The 20,420-nt window shown below is 36.7% G+C and overlaps 1 protein-coding gene across 8 annotated transcripts in view; it reads left to right on the forward strand.

Moving 5' to 3' along the window:
* Positions 1-20,420, forward strand: part of LOC105679013 (latrophilin Cirl-like) — a 452,907-nt gene that overhangs the window by 401,740 nt on the left and 30,747 nt on the right. The window contains exon 5 of one of the 8 annotated variants that reach the window (XM_067350073.1): positions 20,205-20,311. The exons of the other annotated variants lie outside the window; for them this stretch is intronic. Within the exon in view, the coding sequence (XP_067206174.1) occupies positions 20,205-20,311 (107 nt within the window). The remainder of the gene's footprint in view (positions 1-20,204; positions 20,312-20,420) is intronic. 8 annotated transcript variants of the gene reach the window in all.

Consider the following 20,420-nt stretch of genomic DNA (forward strand, 5'->3'; position numbering starts at 1 on the left):
ACCGATTGCAGCGATCGACATCCATTGCAAATGTCACTTCTTTCGATAGGCGTAACTAAGGTGCAAAGTTAAATAACAATAGACGGAAATAAAAGATTTTTTCGATATGTAATGTGAGTTTCCTTGCTAGGATCAGAATTTACAATTACATTAGAACTGCTTTCCGAGATAGATGATGTGCATAAAGAGGTTCTAAAGAAGATGTACGCTCACCTAGTTACGCCGCTGCTCATTCTCAGACTTTTCCGTCTCTTGATCTCGTAAATTAATCATGCTGATAGCAATAGATGGCGGCTGTTTCACGAAAGTATGTCGACCGATGTATTTATGAAATCCAGGTTTTTCCTCCACATTTTTCGTTTATTCTCTCTTATATTTATTACTTCGCAACTTACTGCGACGCAGGATAATCGAATATGTCGGACGTAGCATAGAATCTAATTTTATTATTACAGATCCTTCATCACTAGTTTTTCTTTTCTTGTTTTTCCGTGAAGCAGTCAGCCTCTCTATAGAGTCTAGATAAATCCTACGTACATTGAAATATTCTCTTCAGACTCCTGATTTTTTATACTTTTTATTTATTATCATTATTATCAGTTCGTATTCACAGTGCAAATTTATTCACTGCTTTCTGATGTTTGTGCTACAATCATATAAAATATGTTTTTTTAATTGGACAAGAAAATCACCATATATCGTTAAATAATAAGAATAGCATGTGAATACGAGCAATTATATATATATATATTATTTATTATTTAATAAAATATGATTTTTCTTAAGGCGAAACATCGATCGAGAAATACGCGATACGCAAAATAAAGAATTGAATAATATCGCTTTTAATATTTAACTTTCTTGGTTTTATTATCAATAACAAGCAAAATGTAATTATAAATTCGTGATTAATATTGAAGGCTTTTATCCATAAATATTTTTGATTAATTACATAAATTGATATTAGCACAATTAATTCGCGTAGTCTATCCGGAAAGGGATCATTCATTATATTCATTATAATATCATTGGATAACGAATCTGAGGGAATTACATTAATTAATTACGGTAATTAATTTAACTATACTTTTCATAGAAATTTGTTGTCAATTGTGCAATCGATCGATGCTTCTGTCTATTTCGGCGTTTTCTCGCGGAGATCATTTGAGAATCAGCATTTATTTTATTACTGGGCACTTGAAATCGTAATCTTCAATATCGGTTTTATGGCTGTTCGCAGCTCCTTCTGCACTCAACACTTTAAAACAGCGCAAGTAATTGCAGAATGTGTACTTCATAAAATTGAAAAGATTAATATCCAATATTAATATATTTATAATGATACACGCAATAATATGAAAGTAATTGATTGACATTTCTATAGATTGTTGATTGATACTTCGTGTCTTTGTAAGACTCAAAACAATCATTAAATTGTTTTTCGAGAAGTATATTTAGAAAAAAAAAACTCTTTTGCTAGATGATATAAATTATATATCATGTTAGTTGATTTTCAAAAATTACATGCACGATTGAAAAAAATGATACGAATTTATAGTCCACGAGACGCAACGAAGATTCCATCGTTCATTCACTCTTAATTGCAATTCTGCGATTGTACGAATAAAGCTTTTCTGACGCAGTAACAATCAAAATTAAATCATTACGGGGCTGCGAAGAGCTGATTCGACAATTCGATCGGGCGCATTAAATTAACCTTATTGCCGAATAGCGATTTCATTTACATCGCTTCGTTAGTTTCGTTTTATTTTGCTTTACAATTGCATTTGGTTATTAACAATTAGCGGCACTTTCTTTAATACAAGGTGTCTGAAGAAGGGGGGCGGTTGTATTCCTAGTAAGCATGTTCGCTTATACATTCGAGGGGTAAATGCTTGGGCTACTTGGTTGTCCCCTGAAATCCTTTTAACACCCTCACCGAACGACCTCGCGGTCGATAATCGTATTAACACATTGTAAGCCGTTTCTAGTAATTGCCTGAGTCGGCAGTTGTCATAAAAATAGCACAGCACTTGCGACTGGATTCTAGAGTGTTAAATTAATCGACTGAAATTAATCGAAACGACTTATCATGTGTTAATCGTAATATCTAATGCGTGTGACATTTGTACATTTGTTGATTGACTAATTAGAAAGGAAATTATGGTTTTAAGGTGTAAACAAAATGGAGCAAGTGCGTATCTACGAAATGCATAGAGACACTGTTACGACTAATTGCTTAATTTAATCATTATCACACTAATTGCGTTACATTCGACGTAACAATTTTTCTCTCTCCTCGCAGGTTCGGAAATTTGGTTAACATTACGCGGCTCGCAGCTGCGCGCAAACTTTGCGCGGCCATGTCTTTTAATTAATTAACATTATGACAACCGTATACAAAATACGAAACTTTAAGGCTTCCTGCGATTCGTTCGCGTTCAAATGTTTCAAAAACAATCTTACGTGCAGTATTAAATATTATTTTTAACGCTTCGTCTGTCTACGAAAGCTAATGCGTTTCTATTTTCCATTTATTTGTGCAGCTTTCTTTCCAAAATACGTTATGAACCTTCGTAATGCAGTTTCTAATCCACAACGGGCTAATCTTTCTTTCGCCTCTCTCTCTCTTTTTTTTTTTTTTCTTCAGCCACTTACAACTGAATATTCTCGTTGGCAAATTGCAAACGAATAATCGCTCGCTTGAAAGCGGCAGGCGCATTATGCATAAGCAGGCCGGGGGGAAGTCGTACAGGTGCACTCTAGAACGGCGCTGCATCACGCCGAGTTAGAGAATTTCTGCGCGTCGTAACTGCAAATAATCGGACGCGTGGCGAGAGAGCCGACCGAAATCATTTGGGAATTCCGTTTAATCGCGCCGCTAGCGAAACCAATTGCGGATTAACCGTCTACCGGTTGCAACCGGGACAAAGCGGGCAACAGCGGGAGGGGGGAGGGGCGGGAGGGCAGAGTATCGGCGCGGGAGGGATGGTAAAAGCCGCGGTAGGCAGACATGAGGGGTGGATTCGCGTCCGAGATTACGATTTAAGTGAAATTGGCGAATAACAATGGGGCGGGGCGAAGAGGGGCTTTGCCGGAACGATTAATGAAATTGGATGCCGTGCCGCGCTGCCGAGAACTTCGGTTCGTCGCGATTTGGCGCAACGAGTGCATCCATACTACGCGTTGCGATTCGCCGAGACTGTAAACCGAATATTGCTGCGAATCTTGAACGCGGTGCATTTAGTGCTCGGATAATCCGTCACAATTTCGCCCGGTTAATCCATAAAATTCATCTCTCTCAGATTTCGATGGTCATTGTTCTCCCGGCGAGTAGCCGAAGGATAAGCTTAAGAGACAGCCTAAACAAACAATTTCATCGCCCGGTTAATCCTACTTGCCAGTCGCGAACAATGATGCATTATCCAGGCGCTGCTGTACTTCTGATGTCTGAATTATGCGAGATATCCGCGTATCAGCTGCGAATGAAATCCGCGTGCCAACTGATTGAAATCGTAAGAATACAGAAGGTGGATTAATAATTATTTTTAGAAAAATCTTGATATAAATCTTAAAGAGAACGGAAACTTTTTCACTTTTTTTTTACATTGTGCTTACAGCTAATCGATCATTTTTGTTATTTTTATCTACCCTTATTGATTTTTAACCATCGTTATTTATGTTACACGGAGAGCAAACGTCAACTGATTTATACACTCACCCGAAAAAAAAGCGGTACACTGAAAATGTGGGAAAAATTCATCAAATTTCAACTGACGATAACTTCGTAAATAATAAAGATAGAAAGTTCTATAAAATATGGAAATGAAGCTAAAAATCTCTACTTTAAGAATCAATTTATTTCAATGTTGCAAAATAAATTTATTGAAAATGGCGGATGACAAAGCGCGAGCATGCAAAATTGAAAAATAATGGTTCGAGTTTGCGACGGTGCACGGTATAAACAAAAAATTGTAGCTTATTGGGATCAAAAGCGTACGAAAGTACAGAGTCTCCTCTTTAAAATGCTTTTTTATGCATCTTGATACGATGATTTTTCGCCGAGAGATTCGCATTTGAAGAAAAAGGCAGATTCTTACTTCAAATGCGAATCTCTCGGCGAAAAATCATCGTATCAAGATGCATAAAAAAGCATTTTAAAGAGGAGACTCTGTACTTTCGTACGCTTTTGATCCCAATAAGCTACAATTTTTTGTTTATTCTGTGCACCGTCGCAAACTCGAACCATTATTTTTCAATTTCGCATGCTTTTGCTTTGTCATCCGCCATTTTGGAGAAAGTTATCACACATTATTGCGTTATGAATTTTCGAACACTAGACATCCAAACTTTTAAAATGGTTTTTAAAAAATCCTGCTAGCTGTATTACGTGCCGAGATATTCAATTTTGAACCAGACCGAATTGCAAGAATAAGAAATCTGTGGTTATCAGCTCCGCGGTATTTTAAAACTCCAAACTCTCCTTACGGTTATAAGTGTCAATTCTGCTCTTGGCGTTACCCAGGATCAACGGCGTGGACGTGGCAGAAATCTGATCCCGTGTGCACATGTAGGCACGTGTGTATGTGTGTGTGTGTGTGTGTGCGTGCGTGTGTCCGTGCGTCCGTGTGTGTGTATGTGTGTGTGTGTGCGTGCGCGTGCATGCGTGTGTGTGCGCGTGCACCACTGGGATAAGGACCTCATGGCTCGTTAGATCCACGATATTTTACGACTCCAAACCCTCCCGGTGGTGCGTGTACAATTGTGTGTGCGCGCGCGTATATTAATAATGGGTATGACCTCCTCGTGCGCGTATTACCTCATTCATGCGACGAGGCATACTTCTTATTAGTGTTCTAATTTCAGTCTGCGTAATGTCATTCCACTCTATTTCAAGAACTCTTCGAAGTTCTGGCAATGACTGAGGAGCAGGTATATGATTTCGTACTTTTCTGTTAATATTGTCCCATAGGTGTTCAATGGGATTTAAATCTGGACTCATTGCTGGCCATTCGATTTATGCCAACTTCATCGCAGAAATCAAGCACTTTTCTCGCAACGTGCGGTCGAGCATAAACAAAAAGTCAGGGCGGAGAAATCACAAAAGATCTGCAGACATCTCCTTCGGATGCAAAACAATTGATTGAAAAATAATGGTTCGAGTTTGCGACGGTGCACGGTATAAACAAAAAATTGTAGCTTATTGGGATCAAAAGCGTACGAAAGTACAGAGTCTCCTCTTTAAAATGCTTTTTTATGCATCTCGATACGATGATTTTTCGCTGAGAGATTTGCATTTGAAGTAAGAATCTGCCTTTTTCTTCAAATGCGAATCTCTCGGCGAAAAATCATCGTATCGAGATGCATAAAAAAGCATTTTAAAGAGGAGACTCTGTACTTTCGTACGCTTTTGATCCCAATAAGCTACAATTTTTTGTTTATACCGTGCACCGTCGCAAACTCGAACCATTATTTTTCAATTTTGCATGCTCGCGCTTTGTCATCCGCCATTTTCAATAAATTTATTTTGCAACATTGAAATAAATTGATTCTTAAAGTAGAGATTTTTAGCTTCATTTCCATATTTTATAGAACTTTCTATCTTTATTATTTACGAAGTTATCGTCAGTTGAAATTTGATGAATTTTTCCCACATTTTCAGTGTACCGCTTTTTTTTCGGGTGAGTGTATAATTGTGAACCTGAAAAATGAGCGGAATGGAAATAGCATTTTCTATGTTTTATTTCAAAGCATATGAATTTGTTTATTGTCGAATCTTTTGCTGAGAATTTTACGATCACCGGCTGCGAGATTTTTCGACAAATTGGCATCTCTTTTTTCTTTGTCGCAAAGTATCATTAGGTCTTAATACATTACATTTTACATTGTAGTCATCGAACAAGCTTGATTATTTTTTACCATGTTTTTCTTTTTTTATTGTAGTCTGTAATAAAATTTTCGTTCGTTTAGCGTAAAATTCGAAATTACAAATGGATAATTTTTTATTTATGCTCGAAAGTCTATGCCACGTAATTAATTTACAGTAAAATCGCAATTTCCATGTTTTTTATCATAAATTTCTTAAGTTTAATGCAATTAAAAATAATCATAGATTACAAAAGTCAATTTTTTCATATTAATGTTAGTCATTATAGAATAAATAAATCGATTTTATAGTATGTCGATCTTTTGTGTCAAATTTACGAAAATTATAGTTAATGACGGGCAATAAAAACGATGCAGTCATCTTTCGAACTACGTGCAGTGCAATCAATTCGACATAGAGACATTAAACAATTTTACGATTCGTTGTTACAACGGCGAGGGCAATTACATTTGATCTCTAGATGAGCAGTTAAAAAAGAATTACAATTCTAATTAGATTAGAGAGGTAGGTTTTGGCAAACAAAATACCTTTATAATTTTTTGTAAATTTTAGTATTACATTTCATTTCAACATCTTTTTGACTTACATCTTTTAAATTTAATTATTTAGGGAATTTTTGAGTCTAATTTCTTTCTCTACTGTTATAATTTTGAACTCGGTTTCTCTAGGGTTAAAGATCGAGCGAGTCGGAGGAGGAACGATTATGTCGAAGCGAACTATCGTCGCGAACCGCGTGTTTGTCTGTATGAAACTTTTGTCTCGCCCGATAAATAAGTTTCAGTCCGACGCGCGGAATGGAGCGGGACGCGCGGCTAACTGCTAATGAAATGATCGCGAAAGTTTCAAGTTCGTGTTTATTCTTCATCTCTCTCTCTTTCGGCGAGAATTTCTTTGTAATAGAAGAACTGTCCCCGCCTGTTGTGAAGAAACTTTTCTCTCGTTGGCGAATATCCCATTCGAAGCGATAATCGGCGCTGAGAACGGCGAGAGTAGGGCAAATTAATTCGCGAATAACGATTCAGCGTGCTATTTATTTTGGCGAAGTTTTATCGGTCTAAGCAATTTACTATATTGATAACAATAGACTTGGCTTCTATCGATTGGATTGACCAAAATAAAGGAATTTCTTTACGTGTGTAACATCCGTATGCATCGCCTAGTTAATGCTACAAGCGAAATGGAAGATCAATTAGGTAGTAATTATCGGTGCAGACTAACTCTCTCAAATTGCGCCGTTATCAGTAACTCGTGATTTAGTTCTGTTTATCGAAATTTTTATCGCGAGCGATACGCGTGCGGAATGGTTTTGCTGTAAATTATCGTCGCGTTGATTGGAAAATTCACCGGGACAGCAATTATTTTTTGCAAGAGATAACTCTTCTCAAATCGCGACGTTAATCCGCTAATGGCGGATGCGGCTTTCAAGGGAAATTTTATCGCCCGCGATGGTTTTGTTGCAAATTGTTACGTTGATTGGAAGATGCGTCGAAATGGAAATCGCTTTTTGTCAGATAATCTTTCAGACTAATTTGCTCGCAGTTTTTCGTAATGCCGTGACGATACGCGAACATTTGTTATAAATTGTTGAACTATAAAAAATGTTAATTTTACATCAATTGTTGTTACTTTCTAGTTATAAAGTCAAAATTTAATACGCTGTAAGTTTTGTTACTGCTCCCGAAATTAATTAGACGTATCATAAGCTGCTTCATTATTTTTCGATAATTATGATACATTATGCGAATTTAATTATGATATGTTGAACTAATTTTGTACTATAAAATTATTTTTTATCAATTTTTTTTTCATCTTTTCTCCTGCTGATTTGATCGATTATCTTTTCTACTATTGTCCAATTTCGTTTCTCAATTATTCTTCTGATTATATCAAATTTAATCTAATTACAAAGACGTGCAAACTTTATAATGATGTTAGATAGAATTAGCTTTCCACTAATCTAATTTTATGAAAAATATTTATAATTTTTAGATCTTAGTAATGGAAATTTTTATTTTTACTTTTCGCTTTCATATATTTTACTCGATAATTTAACATGTAAATAAATTTTTATATTTAAATTTAAATAATTATATTCCGAAAATCGATAAATTAATGAACAACATAACGAATATACATAAATAAAATTCTTTTATATTATTTCCTAAAAAAATCACTATAGACGCTGCAAATTCGATTTTTTATTAATTTCTAATCATTTATATTCAATTGGATACTTTATTATTGAATTATTTTATACAAAAATAATACGGCGCAATAAATTTTCTTTTAAATTTTTATTTAAAGATATTCTAAAATATTACTTTCTGAGATTTATAGCTGAGGAGCTGTAATTCAATTTCCAATTTTTATGACTTTTTTTATTTTGAATCTAGAATTCCAGGAAAAATACGCTAAAATTTTTATTGAAATGCCCATGTCATTTTACGTGATACGGAAGTCGTCGCGACTGTATCTAAACTAAGCAATCTCAGAAAAATCCATCCGATAATTGCGTTAGAACAAATTAGTCGAACCGTCATTTCATTTAGGAGCGTTCGCAGTCGAGACAGCAAGACAAAATTACCGCAGTTTCCTTCGTTCGGTTCTTGCAACATCAACTTTTTTATCTCCATTCGATTTTCCATTTCTTCGTTCGTTAACAGTCTTGCTCGGTTTCCTCTATCGATCGATACATTTCTCTTCGATTCGCTCTTGGTCGTAATTAATGAGAAACGAGGAAGATAAAGTTTTTTGTTTAAGTCGATTGAACGCGATTTGCGTTGATTTGCAGTTGTAAAGAAAATGCAAATGCTATTTATCAATTTTTCGCAAAGTTTATCTTTACTACACTTTATATTATTTGTTTACTTTTTTCCTAAATTTTTATATTTGTCACGAGCAACTTATTATTTTACATTAATATCAGGCGTAATTAGAAAAGAAAGAATATATCTAAATACTACAAATATATTTTCAACATTAATTGCTTGAAGATAGTGAATCGATTTTCTGCGAAATAATATAATTCGCGTAATAAATACACGCATATTACGAAAGATTAATCCACGCGATTTCAATTGCGTTGACAGTAAAGTTTTTCGTGGTTTGTCGCTCGTGTACTTTTTCTTCCGTCTTAATTTTACAAACGCCCCTTCGTTAACGACCAAGCCGTTCTCTTACTCCACTCACTCCTACATAGAATCTCTTCTTTAATGTATCTTTCTACGAGTTTTCACAATATATCTCACCTCCTCTCGTTACCGCCTGCTCCGGCGCAATAAATATCGCTATCCTCGGTGTATCTCTCGTATTTCTAAAGACACTAAAAATATCTCTCCAGGAACTTTTACAGTAACAAGCGACACACGAACTGTTAAACTTTTATATGCCGTTTCTCTTCCGAAGATTCTCAGGAATTTATGGATAATTACCGGAATGTAAATGATTCTTATTTCTTCGAACTAATCTGTTCTACATACGTCGTTGAAAAATATAAATTAAGGATTACTCTGATTAAAAATCAACTCTCTGCTGACAAAGAACAGTTGAACACAGCGTTATAATTGACACAATGTTTTTGAATATCAATGAATCTTGAATTGCCGATACTTAATCTTAATTGACAGCTCGGGAGCGAGTGTTGTAGGGTCGAAAATTTTATTTAATAAAATTCGAGAGGATTGGAAATCGAACAGGATGCAATTTGCAAAAAGGAAAATTGGCTGTATCAGTTCGCCTGCCGTTTGTCCGTGCAATCGCGAAGGATATTTCACCGTAATCTTCGAAATAAAAAGAGATATCTGAGACGGTGCTGCGCTCCGGTCCGTTGTACACATCTCTATATGTACGTGCATGCGTAACTACTGGCGTACACGGTGCATGTACACGTACATGCGCGTGCATGTACCTGCCCACGCTCTCCTCCCCCCAAGTTATCTCGAAAACTCGTTTAATCCCCCGGACGGATTAAGAGAAAGAGACATTGCGTTCCGCGGAAAGAGGAGGAAGGGGGAGAAAGAGAGTTCCCCGGTTAGGTACTTAAAAGTATTCCAATCACGAGTACGCGGAAGAAGTCCGACGAATATTTCACCCGTCGTCGTGCCGCGAGAGCGGGATTGGTAGTTCGCAAGAATCAGAAGAGAAGAGAAAAATGGGGATCGGGGAGGGAGTGGGAGGGAGGGAGGAAACGAAGAACAATGTTTTCCTTTAATTTTTTATTGCAGCCAGTTGTACGCTTCGCTGCGGTACGTTGATACGATGTTTATACAAGGTGTTCAGAGACAACGCCGATAGTTCGAGCAACGTTGAAGGTGATAATGGACAAATGAAACGTATCAGTGTTCAAATGTGCTCCCAAAAATCTTGGAAATTGCAGTCGTAAGCGACTGCGCGTGCGATGTGAAGATCTTTTTAATATTCTTGCTCCATCTTGTTCTACCACATAATTGATCGTAATATGTTGTGCATGCCGTCAGTACGGTGACGTTTTACGAGTCGATCATTTTAAAAGTGATATATTCATAATTTTAAAATTCTTTCAGAGACAGCACACTGCTTTGAAATAAGTGCGATTGGGATTAATTAGAGATAACTCAGGATCGCATATATGAATGATTTTTTTTTAATTAACAACTTTTCGCTATTTATCGATCTCTCTTAAATTGATGCCACTTTATGTCGTTCGTCTAATTCGATTCTTTTGATATATATTTTTTTTTATATTCTTGCTAACTTTGACGTAAAGAAATTAGAGGGCAATATTAATATTTAGAAACTTATACTTGTTTGAAACTTGAACTCGTGTCACTTGTACAATGAGCGACTCGAATGAAAAGAGGAGGAGGTATTTTTTGCTCCATTTAGTGCAGCCACGCGCGTATGATTCGCACAAGCTATTACATCGCTTCCGCCGGCCAGTCGGCGGGCTCGATGCAATATGCATCTTTATCAGGCATTATGATGAAAATGTCAGTCTTTGAGTGCCGAAAATCTTTGTTTAAATTCACGATCGTGGCTGTACTATATATATATATATATATGTGCGTTTGAAGGAGAAATCTTGTCACGGCTTGAATTTTAACAGTGATTACTTCTGAATTATTACTTTATACGTTTACATTTCTATTTTTTGTCGACTAGAATTAACAATTGATCCTCTTTGCGGAATAAAACTTCCGCGAGTTCCTTTATTCCGGCTTTCTTTAAGTTGAATAAATTTCAAAGATTTGCCTTTGCGATTTTGTGTCGAGATTTCTCTGCGCACGATTATTATTACAGATATACACATAGCTTTGATTTATTTAAAAATATACGTATATATGTATATAGAAGATAGAGCAACGTGTGCTACCATGGATCTTTCCTTTTTCTCTTGCCGCCCGGAATGTCAAGGAGAGATGCTCCTGTGTTGTGTCTTTTCGCCCTTCTTTTTAGCTACCCGTTGTGTAAGCCCGCGCAGAATCTCGTCTACTGAAGGAATTGTCCTGCGGGAAATTCCTTTAGGGAAAGAGGCTTTTTCGTCGGTACTTTTATCTTCTTTTGTGTTTATGATCAATCTTAAGTAACGTGATGGATTATCTATTATAATTATAAAAGTGATATTAACTCTTCGCAATGCAGCTCTCAACACACACACACGCGCGCGCGTTATTCCTATTTCGGATGATAGAAAATCTAATCTGAAAAAATTATTTAAATATTATAAAATATTAATTTAATCTTTTGGCGGCGAAAACGAATATTTTTATATTCTTTTAAAATAAATAAAATTTAATTTTTATAATAAATATAAAATGAATGGAATAAAATCTTAAAAAGTATACTTTAAATTATACATTAGTATTGTTATAAAAAAATATGTATTAACATTTAGAAGCCGTAATCATAAACCATACAAAGCATCTCTAACCAATCGCTTTTTTTTTTAAATTTTTTCACGAATTTAGAATGAATATTTTTGTCAAAATGTGTATTTAAAAAACGTCGTCTGCAGCTTAAGCAACGTTTTTTTTTTTTTTTTTTTTTTTTTATGCGAGTATCGTCGCAACGTGGCACGCTACAAAATTGCAATAAAATCACTATGATCTTCATCCGCTTGGCTGTGACATCGATCGCCAAACTTTGTGTACGAAATAGAGCTATCTGCGAGCTGGAACACCGGCGCGCACGAGGACGTTAAACGCTGAAAACACTAAAAATCGGTCGGCAGAGGCGGGCGATCCCGTTTCGATTTATCCTGGTTCAAGCGTACGAAACGCGCATACTCGTACGTTAAATGTTGAAAACACCGAAAATCGCTGGGCAGGTCGCTGCGACGAAATCGCACCCGGGCGCTCCGAATTACCGGAGCGTGAATGAAGCCGCTCGCTCGCCCGTTCGCTCGCCCGTTCGCTCGTCCGCTCGCGCGCTCGCCGGCGAAACGCCCGGTATACTCGCATATATACGGGGGATACACCTTCGCGAACAATGCAAAACCGATTAATTTCCAATTTCGGCAAGCGCGCATCGCCGATCGTGTTTGTGCCCCGCTCGATCGCCACTCTCCGCCCTTGCTGCGACCCCGCTCTTTTGCCGCGCTCACAAACCCGGTGATTACTCTCAAAGTGAAATCTACTTGCCGTTTTTTTTTTTTTCGAACGAACAAAACGCAGATGAAAGCTGGAGATGGCGTTTTGGCGATCATAAATGTTAAGTGGAGGGCGAAAATGAGGCGGGTTGAACGGCGAAATTAAATTAAACAGATATTCAGGACTATTCTGGACCGATTGATATGAAATATTGAGAACGATGTCAGATCCTCGTCGTGTGACGTATTATGACGAAGTATTTCAATCACGCGCTTCATCTTTAACAAGATCGTTGAAAACAAATTGGCCGATATTCGAGAATAGAAACATCGAGTACATTCCGCATCTGTTCTTTCTTTTCAAACTTTCATTCTTCATTCTCGGGGCATCATTCAGCGCAATAACAACTAAAGGCAGATCGATATATAATATTCTTTACGAGTATCCCCCGATATTTCACGCGACGATATCAGTGCCGCGCTCTCGACTTGCGCGCGGTCGCGACTTTATAGCGCATCAAAGCGAAGCGAGTTTCCCTCCCCCCTCCCGATTCTTTTCTCGTTTTTGTTCTTCTGACATCCCGTTCACCCTCGGCTCCATGTCACCCTTGTTCTTTTTTCACACGTCCGCCCGCTATACACCGTCGTCGAGTTTCAGCGCGTCCTTTCGAAATCCACGCTAGTGACGGAGGGGTTTCGCTGGCACAAAGACATTCCTACGACGATTAAAAAGTCACTCGACTCGGCCGCTCTCCTTCTCCGCGCGTCTACCCTGAAACGGAAAACTCTTCGGCTTCCCTTTTCCGTTCGGCACCCACGCTGCGCTGGCTCGCGTTACCGTATGAGATCGCGTTCTACCGTTCGCGCGACACGTGAATCATTTTAGCGACGGCAAAATAGCTAGATTAGGCGTTTTAGAAATTACAAAATTTAGTCAGATTGTGAAAACGACAATCTTCTACAACCTGTTACAAAGTTAACAGCAGCGCCTTTTGTAATCCATAATAAATATCGCAAAATTTATCGTTTTTCCCTATAAATTTGCATGCGTAAATTTTATCCCACTTTTGAAAATTGCAACATCATGAAATGCCTCGGATACAAAAGCCGTTCTCCTGGATTCGTGCAATTTTTATAACAAGAATATACAGGATACGTTTTGGCGATCAAAAATTTTCCGAAGTTGAAATTTACAGCTGTTTTCAAGTCGACCGAATACTCCGATTTGTTCTCTCTCGTAAAATTGCAGCGTAACGAAACTTTTCACGCGCAAGTTATGTTCGTCACGTACCCGCGATACCAGAAGCGCTGTTTTAGGAACGTCCTAATGGCGCCGTTTCGGTCCGCGCGCAGTTTAGTCCACGCGTGATGCACACGATTGCAGGCATTTACGGGGCTTTCCCGCCGAGGTGTTTCGTGGCTCGCTTACGGAGGCGACAAGTTTCTTACCAGCACGAAGTACGAAGCGAGTCGCATCCCGCAAGATGCACATAGGTATAGAATGCGACATAGTTTGCAAACACGCGTCTCTAACGTACGTCGTTAAATCGCCGGGATTACCAACGACCTGCGGGGTGCTTTTAAGCTCCGCTTGCGCGACCGAGCGCTTTTACTCGCGATTATATCCGCGCGATTAATCCGCTCTAGGCGCATATACTTTTTTTGAGAAACAATTGAGTTTTTTTTTTTTTCTTAATTTAATACAAAATACATCTCGAGCGATCGATGAAAGCGCTAAAACTAGCCGAGCGCTTTTTCCGTTCAATTAATACCGAATGTTTTGCTAATAAGACAAAGAAAACGAGCAGAAATGATTTAGTTTGGAGAAAATAAGGCGGTTTGAAATTTCGTTCGAGTGATACGGTGTTTTTTTTTTCACCTGCTTATAAAAGTGTAGTTACACAACTAAATTAGACACTTTTTGCCTATGCAACTTACCTACTTTCGTTGCAGTGGATAGAAATGTCGCGATGAATCAGCAAAGGGAATAATAATAACTGTGGAACCTTGTCGAGCCGATATTAACCGCGAAATGCCGCGGGGAAAAGGACTGTGAATCACCGTCGAATCGATCATTATAGTGGGGCTACCGGCGAGTGTGTTTGTATATGCACATGAAAAAAGGAAAACAAAGCGAACGAGTCGGGGAACGGTGGAGAGAAGGACGGAGGGAGGGAGGGACGGCTGCCTTAATAATAAACGGCGCAACATCCGCGAAATGGCGATTTTTCGTGCTCGCTCGTAGTTTACCCGTCTGAAATTACGTTTACCCTTGTTATATTCTGCCGTGCAAGCCGGACGATACTCGACGATGGGGATGGAATCGAATAGGGGGTGCCGGAGCGTAAGAAAAAAAAATCGATAGGAATGTCTGACACGCCGCGTTCCACATTTGTGAAATTAATAACTATGTTCCTTCACTTTGACATCTATATTTAGCAAATAATTCGATTATTGAGCAATATTGCGTAAATAATAATAAGAATTTTATATTATATTTTAATGTGCTTTCAATGTAAAAAGTGCATTTTTATCCATGAAGATTTCTCACAAATCTCTTATTTTTAAACAATCTAAGATCTTTAAATGTACCGTTTTAAAACAGAAATTTTATAAAAATAAATTTGCCTTTTTATTAGATTCATTAGAGATATATGTATAAAAGTAGCTAATAAATTGTGATTATTAGTATATATATACATATATATATAGAAAGAGAGAGAGAAAGAAATCTTAATAAATATTACTGAAAACTGCCAGTTTTTATTGTAAAAAAGATATACTTTTCATGTTGTGAGTCAGCATTTTTAATTTAGAGACAGAAAGAAAATTATTTCTGTGAAATTAAAATATACGCTCATTATTCTTTTAGAATTAAAATCGAATTACATCTCGCGTTACATCTCTTCTCTCAAAATTAGGGAAAAATGAAATTGAAATTAATAATATGATATCGCAATATTATATTAATAATGATTATATTCTTATTATTAAATTTTTACTTTTGTTAATTAGTAATAATACGTAATTATCGGCGAAATCGTTAACTTACTTTACTTAATCGCACATTTGAAAATAAGGTTAAGAAAATGACGTTCAATTTAAGGTAATCAATTAGTATATTAATATGTGAAAATGGATATATCATTGTCGCGCATTCTAAATTGCTTGTGAGAAATAAATTGTCACTTGGCATCAAGAACGATAGCTTGACATATTCTACTGAAATAAAAGCGCTAGTGCGTTATAATTGGCTACGCTGTAATTTGGGCTGTCGATGAAAGGCCGCCAATACGACCACATTTACATCGCAATATCGGAAATATGTTATGTGAATCGTATGAATAATTACAACGACATAATGCAGCATCACTCGATGCATAATTAATAAACCGCGGTTACGACACGGATACATTTATTAGTACAGTTTTAATCGCATTAATATTGCATCATGCTGTCAATCTTTTTCTTGTTCCTGGCATTGATTCGCCGGACGGATGTTAAAATTTGCATCACACTAAAAGGTTATTTTGTTATCAGTGAAACAATAAAATAGCGTGATAATTATTATGGGAGCGATACAGGCAGCTACACCTAATAGCTACACTCGGATTTGTTGTTTTCCTGTCATAACGAATTGATTTCGAATAGAGCCAGTTGAGAGTGTGGCTCTTCATGTTTGTTGATACTTTGCTTAAATTGTGACAACGTATTGACAACACCCGGTTCTCCGAGAATGATAAGAATTTCGTCGTTCAGTTTGTGCGCGATCGGCTCGCTGACAACTGTTCTCTATCGGAACAACTTGCGCGTTTGTCGCCGTGATGCATCTGCAAATTTTTGTTATCCACGGATTTGGGAATTATATCGTGTTATGCAACATGGTACCCGCGTGACATTTTATCGAATTTCGAACTAGCACTTGGCGCATGCAAAAAGCCGTGTAAAAATTCACAATCCCAAAATAACAAAGAGGAGATAATTCGTCGAAGACGCGCGTATCAAAATATTGTTTTCTTAAAACAGAAAATTGTTATCATCTCTATTTGAGATTGAATAACATTATGCAAAAGTTGTAACGATTCTTGTACGATTTTTTATATTCAATTTTGTATCAACTATTCCAAAAATGAATGTGAAGTGTATTTAGATTTTTTACCTTTTTATCATCTCAGATACTTAAAAAAAACTTTATTTGTTATTTATATTAACTGAATGCTAAAGTACGAAATATATTTTTGTCTCTCTATTACCGTGAAAATTTTTAAAAATAATTTGACAAATGGCGTATAAAAAAAAAACTCACCATCCGCCGAATATCATAGAAAGAGCGGTAATCCTTTGTTTGAATTAATCCGTTCGGTCGTCTCTCGATGTTGATCGGTGCTGCTCGGTGCATTCGCAAATAATTAATATTGGTTTCAAAAACTGGAAAGCATTCTATCAGAAATTTATAGATTAATTGACACATCAAGACGATTATCCGTGGATAGATTTATTCGACACTCCCGACGGTTAATTACACTCGCAAATACTGGTCGCAGTCGCTAATTACAAATAGGGAAAAATACATTTGGATTGCAATTACGTGAATCAATCGACACATTAAAATCTGTAGACACACTCGGTATTCTCGATTTGTCACTCGTGATGCGATTTATTATTAGAACGATAAAGTGGCGAGTAATTCTGCTGTTAATCGTTACGGCAGACACGAGCAATGACCATTGCGCGAATATAACCTGTTTTGGCAATTTCTTTCTTCTACTTTTGCTGACATATTTCGAATCTCTTTAATACTGTAGTATTCAGAACGCTTATCGAACGAATACTGCGAAACGCCTGAAACATGCTAAAAATGGATCTTTCCGAAAGATATCGATCTTCAATTGACTAAATGTAAAATCTATAGATACTTTCTGTAAATACGCGTTAATTGCGATTATGTAGGTTAATTAATACACCGAAATTAGATTACTGTTAAATTTGACACTACCGATATTTATTTATACGTGAAATCCACTTGGCAGGAATGAAAATTACGGAAACGCGGTCTTCAATTTTCGGTCGTGCATGTGCGACATGAAGCACGTGATTATTTATACACCATCCATAATCAGGTGATTATTTTATCATGTGATGCTACGTGGAAAAACTGCTAACGGCGCCATCGCAAATAGTTTCTGGACGTATGTACGCGTATATATGCCATTCACACGTGAACGCAAAATTTACATAATTTGCATTAAGCACATTTGTGAATAAATTTAAAGATTACAAATATTACTTAAAAAATATTTAAATATTAAGAAGATATAAAAATATTGAAAAGAACGAAATCAATAACAATAAATAATATATTTTTAAAAATAAATGTGTACTTTTTTCTTAGTTTAATATATATTTTTGTCTATTTTCTGTCGAATTTTTAAATATATTCTATAACTGAAATCTTAAAAACATTATTTTGCAACAATTTTCTTCTGTCATTAAAGTAGGACATTTTGAATAACATTTTATCTACAAGTGTTTCAAAAATGTATTCTATTTTCACCGTCGAGTTAAGGATTAAGACAGGATAATATAATTTTCACGACGCTAGAAGCAAATACGTTACGCCACGCTCTCGTAAAATTGTTACTTAAATTTCAATCTCGCCAAATGGAACTATTATACATGACAATGGTCTTACATCTGTCGGATAATCTCGATCGGACGAGCAAATTACTAAAACAAGCGCGTCACAACTCATAACAATCACGCGTTTTGACAAATGAACTGCGGATACAAAGCGTATATGAATCGATTATCGCATTTGTACAATTGAGATATTATTCGGAGAATTAAATAAAAATGTAAATAAAATTCTTTCGTACCTTAAAAGTGCAAAAGTCAACGATGGCTTTTGCTCTTAATTCTTCCTAATGCTTTTTTCTATTTTTGTATTTATTAGTAAAGTTCTGTAATTAAATAGAGATTGTATATTTAGACGATTCTAATCTTTAAACAGCTATTTGTTAAGTTTCCAAAACATTTTCTATTTTTTTCGTACTTTTATCAGGTTTCTTATATTTGTACATATTGTCTCGTTCTATAAAAAATTATGCGCCATTCTTACATCGCGCTCTTCAATAAAATTTTTTCAAACAGTTCTATCGCAGGATTTAGATCGAAAGAAATTATTTTTTATGCTAACTGAAAGATACCGTTTGCCTCGAGATGAAACTCTATCTCTGTTGTACTTTACAAGGAAAATTCCACTTTGAAAAGCCGCTTCAACGGAAAAGTCTTTAACGGAGAGAAATCATGTCGAGCGTGCTCGGCAGTCCGACGAGGCGGAAAGTTTATTACGACAATACTGCGATACTAAATATTTTCAAGTCCCCTAGTTCCGACGAGAACGCGGCGGCGAATTGTCGAGATTCTCCCGGAAGAGAATAATTCCGTGACCTAACGATCGTTGACGAGCCGCTTCGCTTTTGTCCTTTAAAACATCGCGATTCATACCTGCGAGAAAAAAATTCGCTTTGTCGCACGAGCAAAAATTCGCCATGATTGTTCTTCTAGTTAACGTGAGCGAGCTTCAAATAGGCTATCCAAGAATTGTTTAATAAATACACGACTACATTTACACGGAATTTTTTGCCGGAGAAAGATCTGCATTATTCTTACGATTGATGAAGCGCGCGTGAATGATGGAATTCGATTTTAATGCAACGATATTAATTTTATGTTGAATATTAATTCAGTTGAGCGAAGGAGATCTCGTTATTTCGGTTATTATTTTGAAATAAATTGACACCATAAATTAATTAATGCGAATTTATATTATGATATCTCGATATCGCGGCAATTTGTTCGATATCTATCTTTTCGATGCGAATACGAGCTGCATAATAATTTGTCCGTATTCCGAGATGAAGGAATATTCTGTGCATGCAGTTAATCTTTGTACATACACCGTGGGATATTGTGGGCGAATTGTAATTCGGTGCTGACATACTTCTATGCACTCTCTCACGCACACACACATACACACACACGCACACACACACGTATTCGTTTGTCGGAACCTGGGAGACCTCGTCTGTCTTACCTCAAGCGCCTAACTTGTGCTTATGTCTGATACTGTTGCAAACGTGTCATTACTAACCTATTGTCCTACTATCACATGCTAACACACACGCGACAATCGTGATATAACGGATCCGACGGAAGCTCCGTGAACAAGTCGAGCTTTTGTCCCGAAATTGCAGTGAAACTAACAAATCATTTTTTTTTGTTTTGAATAAAAATTCCTAAAAAAAAAAAACGCTCACGAAATTTTTTACAGAGAATAGAATCGATTATCAGTTGCAAAAACTGAATATTATAAATTGACAAACTTCAATAAAAGAATGAGATTTGTCAAATGTAATAAAGATTAACAAATCTTGTGTTGCAAATTCCATAAAGATTTTTTGACTTTATTGTCGTTACATGAATTTTTTTAAATTTCGCAATGCCAGATTCAAGATAGAAAATTATATAATTTTGAGATTATAAAGTATCGGATTGAACGGGATTCAAATCATATTCGTGCGATGTCAGCGTTGCATGGATCATTTTTATCGAAACGATATTGAAATAACGATACGAGTGCGCGCGATATTGTCGTGCCCGTCTGATTCTCAGCTGATGATTCCGAACAGTTTGGAAATCGCTGTAAAGTCGTTCCACTGGGTAAAGTTTTCGCAAACGTGACGATTGCAGGTGCAATCATCGTAAATCCTGCTCAGTGGACGTGCGCAGCGACGTTTTCGAGGAGGACCCTTGTCCTGGGACCGGAAAGTACATTGAAGCTCACTACCAATGCTTAGGTTAGTTACATTTTTTTTTTTTTTCATTTCGAAATTGTTTTCGCGGTTGCAAATTTACGCGGGAAACCTCAAGGGATTCGTCTCTCGTTCGTGGTGCTGCGAAAGAGCA

The sequence above is a fragment of the Linepithema humile genome, chromosome 2 (assembly GCF_040581485.1).
Source record: "Linepithema humile isolate Giens D197 chromosome 2, Lhum_UNIL_v1.0, whole genome shotgun sequence".
Lineage (NCBI taxonomy): Eukaryota > Metazoa > Arthropoda > Insecta > Hymenoptera > Formicidae > Linepithema > Linepithema humile.